The sequence below is a fragment of the Dipodomys spectabilis genome, unplaced genomic scaffold, assembly GCF_019054845.1.
Source record: "Dipodomys spectabilis isolate Male_0828 unplaced genomic scaffold, ASM1905484v1 ptg000024l, whole genome shotgun sequence".
Taxonomy (NCBI): Eukaryota; Metazoa; Chordata; class Mammalia; order Rodentia; family Heteromyidae; genus Dipodomys; species Dipodomys spectabilis.
The window spans coordinates 5,363,327-5,371,546 of record NW_024870701.1 but is presented as its reverse complement, the minus strand read 5'-3'; the positions used below and the strand labels follow the sequence as shown (position 1 = coordinate 5,371,546).

Sequence of the window (8,220 nt, the reverse complement as noted above, 5' to 3'; positions counted from 1 at the left end):
TTTCTCTTCCAACTGTGTGAAATATTTCCTCTCTGATCTATGAGGGACAAAACACACCATTTGCAAATGTGAAGTAGAGTGAAATTCTACTCCATATGAAAGTGAAATAGAAATATGAGAAGGGGAGAAAAATCTGCTTCAAATAGTACTAAAGTTTATATAAAAAGAGTTACTTGGTGCCAGGACATTAGGCTAATGTAAAGGATAGAACAAACCACACAACAAATCAATTCTAAAACGTTCTCTGCAATTTTAATTTTTAAAAGCCAAGTTCAGAGCACACTCCAAGCAATGGTTTGCTCTCTTTTGTTAAACAGAATATATCAGAAAACAAAACAAAAAGTTTTAAATAATTGTTTTAAAAATTATGTCTCTAAATTTTTTGTAAAGCTAACAATTACCAGTCACCTAAATCTTTGTTTCATAGTAAACATGTAAGAAATGTAATGAGTCTACCCAAAATCATACTCCCTGAAATGTGGTTAAAAGCATTACAGAGCCAAAACAGAAAGAACATATTTTTTAGAAAGAACATATTTGGCATTTTAAAATGTTAAAAGAAAAGCTTTCAAATATAAATGTCTAGGTTGTTTTTTACTTTCTACTACCAGACTGGAAATTTGGATCTTCAAGTGGTGCTGGTCTGACCGTAATACCTGGAGGAATGATTGGGCAGTAGCCAATGAACTTCACCCCAAACAAAACCAATGTACTTTTCCAATACAGTGCTTACTTGTTCCAAAGTAATGTCTGACCAGTGCTAAAAACTATTAAAATTGAAGCCAGACACATCCAATTAGCTGGTTAATTTGGCACCCAACTTGTTTTATACACACTTTTCACCCTTCATTATCCCTATTATCCCTAATGCTCTATTCTTTTAAAATCAATAATCAATACATATCTAATTTTACTGAAATGTAAACTGAAATTTGTTGGATTGACTTCAGTAAGATATGTCAAACATGGTTAAGTCTTATACTCTGTTCTTTCATATAATTTACATATTCATTACAAATGCAGAACAGCAACATCATGAGTTACTTCTCATCCATTTTAACTTAATTGTAGAAAGGCTGAAAGTTAGTTTTAAAATGAGGTTATGAAGTTCTTACAAAATTATCTCTTCCAGAAATCTACAATTCTTTTCTTGGATATGAGCAAGGAAAAGCAGAATTCAACTGATTTTCATGTACCAATAAAAGTATTGCTTATTTGTATTTCCACCAGCTCTTCTAAAACAGTTTCCACTTTCAACACCCACTAAGGAGAAAAAATTTCCCCACAGCATCATGGTCACAGCCTAGAGGGGCTCATTTTAGGCTGAAAAATATTTGAGAAAGGCTGCAACACAAAATAGGGAGGTAAATAAAGCAATGTGTTGTCACAACATTTCCCTTGTAAACACATCTGTCCCTCTCCTTTCAGGAAGAGTTACCTAAGTTTTAATAATTCTCATCAAAACATTTTCTACCACGGGTCATGTAAAAATCCTGTCTCCTTCCCTAGATGAACTATAGCTGTTAAAGAATTGTATTATTCTGTCCGTAGGATGAGAGGTAGTGACATTTTATTCTCTCAATGCCGAGCTAAAAATTCCACACATCTGGCACATGGATTACAAGGGGAAAAGCACAGAAGCACCACTGTCCACTCCTCTTGTGTTGGAATTCCTAGTCACCCACACTACACTCACTGTCGGCGCTGACATTCACCGCCATGTTGATTCGGAAAGCCGTGCGCACTAATGCTATTCAGCAGACATCACTGGCGGGCCTCCATCATCTTTCAAAAATGAAGCAGCTTTTCTTCCATTCTTCTGAACATGATCTTCATTCATTTTCTCCAAAGCTTCTATCTACAAGATCAATACATTGAGCTCATTTGTCAAATTGCCCACTTCACATAAACTACACCTTAGGTTGGAGTGGAATTTTCACTCTAACACTAGGCCATCTCTTATGATGCTAGTCTTGGAGCACAATTATTCTATGTATGTTGTACACATGCATGTGCATATATATGCATGCTTTTTAATGGACTATATAACCACAGTCAAGATCTTTATGAAGCCAGAAATTGGAGTATGATATGCTGAGTACTTTGTAGAGTTTTCCAAACTCACAACAAAGGAAAATTTCAACATCTTGGAAAACACAATAAACCTTACTGAACAGAGTCACCTGGGGAATTCTGAGAAAGATTCTATAATCATCTTCTGCTTTGGTAAAATGTTGAGAGTAATTAGCTGTTGGTGTGTGTGTGTGTACATACACATACATGCATATGCATACACATACACACACACACACATGTGCTGATCCTAGAGCTTGTAATCAGGGCCTAGCGCTGTCCCTGAGCTTTTGTGCTCAAGGCTAGTGCTCTATCACTTGAGCCACAGCTCTACTTCTAGCTTTTTGGGGTGGTTAATTAGAAATAAGAGTATCCCTGACTTTCCTGCCCAGGCTGGCTTCAAACCAAGATCACCAGATCTTAGCCTCAGCTGAGAGTGAGCCACCAACACCTGGCTTGTTTCATTTTTTAGTACTTGTTCAATTATAAAAAAAAAAAAAAAAAAAGAGTCTGCAGTGAGCTGTTTTAAATTTGTGTGTTTTCCCCCCTTTTTTCTTTCTGTAGTCTCCCTTTTGGCCCAGACCAGCCTGGAGTTTAATTTTCCTATCTCACTTGTGGCTGGGATAACAGGTACATTACCACTATACCCAGCTTTCCCTCCACCCCTTATCAATGTTTGAACTCATGGCCTTGAGCTTTCTCAACTGCCTTGCTTGGCCAGAGCACTACCACTTGATCTATGTTCCACAACAGCTTTGTACTAGTTATTTTGAAGATGGGAGTCTCATTGACTTTTCTGGCCTGGCTGGCTGCAAATGGAGATCCACTGAATTTTAGGCTCCTGAGTAGCCAAGATTATAGTTATGAGTCACCATCACCTGACTATACCCAGCTTTTTACTGGCTGAAACAGGGTCTTGTGTAATTTTGCCTTCACTCATTTTGAATTACAACCTTTTTTTTTAAATAAATTTTTTATTGTGTTGAATTACAATCTTGATCTCAGTCTCCCTAATGGCTAGATTTATAGGTACAGGCCCTCATGAAAGGCTTTGCTTTTCCTTTTTTAAATGTTTCTGTGACTCTGACATTGAGAAGTATTTCTAACAATGGCCATTTCTAACTTTCTGTGTTCTGTTTAGGGGCAGAGACCACATGTTCCTGCTTTGTCACTGGGTGTTTACCAGTCAGCTTCCTCATTCTTACCACAGGGGAAAATGGGACTCAAGTGGAAAGAGAGTCCTTTTCAACCAAACTGCATGTCTTGAAAAAGTAATTTTTTTTGTTTTGATTTTGTTTTGGTGGTGGTACTAGAGTTTGAATTGAGGGTCTCACGCTTGCTAAGTAAGCAGTCTACCATTTAAGCCACACCTCCAGTTCTTTTTGCTTTCAGGCTCCTTTTCAGATAGGGTCTTCCTTTTTGCCTGAGGGCAGCCTTAGTGAAATCTGCCTACCCACAGCCTACCTATCTGGGCTGACAGACGCTCATCACCACACTCAGCTTGTTTGGTTGCGATGATGAGTCTCACTAACATTTTGTCTGGGCTGGCCTTTTATAGTCTTTCCAATCTCTGCCACCTTAGCAGTTGAGATTACAGGTGTAAGCTACCTTGTTTAGCAGAAGACAAGTTTTGCTAAAAGTTATTCTAAGTTTTTAATCCTGAAAAGGACCAAAAGCAACTCAAGAAGTGAAGCATCTCAAATTAATTTTGTTTAGGGAGAAGAGAGCATAAAATTAGCTCTGCGTTTCCACGATCTCTTCCCTGCAGCTTCCCATAGCCTAGAAAGGGAAAAAGAGTTGTAGATCACTTACCTCAGCTAAGAAATCAGCTTCATTATCTGCTGAGATGTGCAAGCCTGAAACAGCATTGAAGAGCTCCCGCTCACCAAGGGCTTCCTTTACTCCTCCTTTCTGGAAAAACTAACAGCAAAATAGAAGAAAGTAAGAGAGGAGCAACAGCAAGCTCCCTCATAAACTGAGCTATGGACCTGCAAAGAATCATTGACTAAATTCCTTCTAGCATTTTTCAGCTACTGATTCTTGGACTCTTAAGATATATGCTCAGGTCCTATTTGAATTTGTCTTTTTTTTTTTCTGGTCATGGGGCTTGAACTCAAGGCCTGGGTGCTGTCCCTGAGCTTCTTTTGCTCAAGATTAGCACTCTACCACTTGAGCCACAGCACCAGTTCAGTTTTTTCTATTTATGTGGTACTGAGGAATCAAAGCCAGGGCTTCATGCATGCAAGGCAAGCACTCTACCACTACGCTGCATTCCCAGCCTCTGATTTTGTCCCTTCTTACACATCTATTCTGCTTCTGAATAGAGTGCCTTCTTTGGTTATCAAAATGGGTTTTAGATTTTATCAACAACAAATTAACATTTTCAAGCAGACTCAGAGATCATTTCCAACATAAGTTATTTTATTGTTTATAAAGGTCATTTATATCTGATTCTATTCCTAACAAGTCATTTCCCTTAGAAATGGCAACCAATGTGACCCAGCCTCTGCTTGAGTTTTACTTCTCTGTTTTTTATTCTGCTTTCAACAACAGTGATATCTCTCTATGGGGCCATCTTCCTTTTATTGCCAATGATAATGATAATGATAATGGCAATAAGCACAAAGGTTTACTGTATACTAGCTTCCGCTTAAGCACTACGCATGAATTAAATGTCTATTCAACTCCTTAAATATTGAGTCCAAGCAAAAATATATCCCTTGGAAATGTTGTTCAAATATGAAACATATGATAAATTCTTGCTGAAAATTAAACATAATCTTTATATCCTTACTTGAAAGGCAATTAGCATTCCCTTCCATCAATTTCTTTGAATTTGGTCCTCTTACTAACCTTAAGGGTAAGAAAAATATTTGAACCTGTCATATCCTATTTAAAAAGGCATACTGGTTTACGTGCCTACCTGTGAAACATTCCTACAGTCACGGAACAAGAACTCCAGGCCATGAGGATGAGTTGGTTCTACTGACTGACTGACATCAATCAACCAAACCTATTTAGTATAGAGCACAAAAATGGATATATTTACATTCAGTAATTTACATGAATGACAAAACATGAACATTAAATATCCTGCTCACCTTTCCAGCATGCCATAGCATGTTATACTCGCTGAGGTCAGCATGTACGAGAGTGCATTCATTATACAACTTCTGCATCAACTGTGAGGAAGGAGGGCACACAGTTAGGCAATGAAGAAATGATCCTAATTTACCTCTTCAACTGCATGGCATCAGTAGTTAATGCCTATAATTCTAGCCACTTAGGAGCCTGAGATACGAGGATCGAGGATCATGGTTCAAATACAGCCTATACAGGAAAGTGCACATGACTCCATCTCCAAACCCCCCAGCAAAAGCCAGGCTGGAGTTGTGGAAAAAGTAGTAGAGCACTATCTGAGAGAACAAGACAAGCAAGTGTGAGGGCCTTAGTTTAAACCCTGGTATCAGCAAAACATTAATTAATATGTATATTAACAAAGATTGCCCAGGAAAACAGAGCCAAGTTAAAACTTAATTTTTTTCAGTGCTGGGGATAAAAACCTAGAGCCTGTCCAGACCACTCTGCATCCCCAGCTCCAAACATACTTCCTCTTCACTGTATGTATCTAGGACTGCACTTTTGTTGTTGATTAGATGGTGGGAATAGCAGGACAATGGAATAAAATCAGTGTGCGGCACTTCTTTGTCCTGTGACAAGAAGACTGGTAGGTCAGATTTGGATTTCCACATGGATGGTAACCATGTCATGATCATTAACCAGAAGACTGAGGTAAGTCATTTCATTCTATAAGAGGACCAATGTCCTAATAACTCAAGTTGAAAAATATTTCCTGTCAGACCTTGATAAAAAAGAAAAGAATAGAATTCGGGCACAGGTGGCTCACACCTGTAATCCTAGCTACTCAAGAGGCTGAGATCTGAGGATCAAGGTTCAAAGCCAGCCTGGGCAGGAAAGTCCCTGAGACTCTTAACTCCAATTAACCACCAGAAAATTGGAAGTGGTACTGTGGCTCAAGTGGTAGTGCGCTTGCCTTGAAATGAAGAGCTCAGGGAGTACCCAACCCCAGAGTTCAAGCCTCACAACAAACAAAAAAAGAAAAAAAGAGGGCTGGGAAGGTGGCTCAAGGGTAGAGTGCTTGCCTTGCATGCACGAGGCCCTGGGTTTGATTCCTGAGCACCACATAAGCAGAAAAAGCCAGAAGTGGCACCATGGCTCAAGTGGTAGAGCTCTCGCCTTGAGCTGAAGAGCTGAGGGATAGAGCCCAGGCCCAGAGTTCAGGCCCCAGGACCAACAAAAAAGAAAAAGAGATACTCTTGTTTTTGTTCTGTTCTGGAGACTATGTCCCAATATATAACCTATTAGACTCAAACGTTCCACTCCTGCTGAGCCTTCTTGAGTGCTGGAATTACAGGTGTGCGCCACCCTCCTCCACTAAGAGAGATTTCTTTAAAGTAAGTAACATTATATAGTCACTATTGATCTGATCCCCTAGCCTCATAGTAGGGACAGTATTAATGTATTTACTCACTACTGTTAATAGACTTAAATAGCAATGCTTTATCCCTACTTCATCTCTTCCACAGCCACCCCCACTCTGGGGCTGGAAGAACCTTTCACTGTTTTCCTACTGGAGACAAAGAAAGGCAGCTCCTCTCCCTGACTGTATCTTAACAAATTGGACAGCACTCACGTGAGCTGCTGCCTGACATAATGGCTTCATGCAGAGCCAATGTAAAGTGCTCACCATGTGAGGAGGAATGATGACAATATTAGGAGCATTGTCCTAAGGTTAATTCAGGTGCTGCCATACAGTATGAGTTAGTCTATGGAGGCAGCAGGGAGGGTGTGTGTTTGTGTGCTTCCAATTCTATCTCTGGACTCTATTTAATTTTCCATCCCCACTACCATCACTTATGAGACCAAATCTGTTGCCCTCTGATTTCCTAACAATGGCTATTCCCTCACTGTGTTTGTCATAGTATTCAAAGAGGCATGCAAATTAATAAGGCTCTAGACCTGCTAAACGCAATGATATTAACTTTATTTAATGAAGTTTTGTGCATTTCTATGTCATTAATTCTAATAAAAAAGCTTTTTCCTGCTCCATAGGTCTTTAAGTTTTCTAAAATTACCCAAGATATGTATAAAGACAACTCTTTGATATTAACATTCCTTCATAAACTTCAGTTTTCTTTGTTATGCTACCTTGAAGTAGTACTATTTGAGGAATTTTTTTACTGTATTTTTTTGTTTGTTGATTTGTTTTGCTTTTAAGGTAGGGTCTCACTACAGTGCCCGGGCTGGCCTTGAATCCCTGGGCACAAATGATCCTCCTGTCTCAGCCTCCCAAATTGCTGGGACCATAGGCACACACCACCATATTTGGCTGGAGGAATCTGTTTTAAAACTCAGTGTATGTATGAATGCTGTTAAAAGGACAACTTACATGAAGAGTTTGGTAGTAGGCTTCTTTCATTTCTTCACTACTGAGCTTTACTTCTTTTAATTTAGGGGCTGGAACTTGATCATGACCAATAAAAGACATAACTAAAATATGTTTCTTGAGTAGTACAACTGTTGGACAAGGAATTCCAGCTCTCTGCATTCTACAGAGAAAGAAAGAATGAAGACTATAAAGATCAGAAGGAGAAAATGTGTCATTTATTCAATAAATACCTAATCTGGAACTGCAATGAGCAGGCTCTATGCTATACATGGTGCTGTGGGAATACAAAATAGGAAGACATAGCCTCTCGTGCAAAGAAGCTGTGATGGTGGAATAATATGTTTTAGCAGAGATGTAGGGGGGCTCCAAAGCTCCTAGCAACAAGGAAGAGGAGGGGAGCAGAGTTGGCCAGATGAAGACAGTGTGTAGAATGCATGGTTCATTTGGGAATGTAAATCAGCCAGCCTAGCTGGATGTGTGAGGGGGAAGGAGAGGGGTGTTGAAGAGAGGTGTTGAAGCCACAGAGACTAGCAGGATACACGTCGGGAAAGATCTTTAAATTCACAATAAAATCTATGGGAGGCTACTGAAGAATCTTAAGAAAAGCAAGGAACAAAGTACCGGAATATAGAAAAGATCGAAGGGCAGCTGCTCTACTAATTTCTAAGAAATTTTGC

At 39.3% G+C, this 8,220-nt stretch overlaps 1 protein-coding gene across 1 annotated transcript in view; it reads right to left on the bottom strand.

Annotated features, from left to right (window-relative positions):
* Nucleotides 1-226: 226 nt before the first annotated feature.
* The window catches only part of Riok3 (RIO kinase 3), a 30,000-nt gene continuing 22,006 nt past the window's right edge, over nt 227-8,220 (bottom strand). Inside the window, exons 9-13 of the mRNA XM_042675109.1 lie at nt 7,544-7,703; nt 5,175-5,255; nt 4,997-5,086; nt 3,886-3,993; nt 227-1,858 (exon numbers count right to left, since the gene is read on the bottom strand). Coding sequence (XP_042531043.1) covers nt 1,751-1,858; nt 3,886-3,993; nt 4,997-5,086; nt 5,175-5,255; nt 7,544-7,703 — 547 coding nt within the window. The 3' untranslated portion in view covers nt 227-1,750. The remainder of the gene's footprint in view (nt 1,859-3,885; nt 3,994-4,996; nt 5,087-5,174; nt 5,256-7,543; nt 7,704-8,220) is intronic.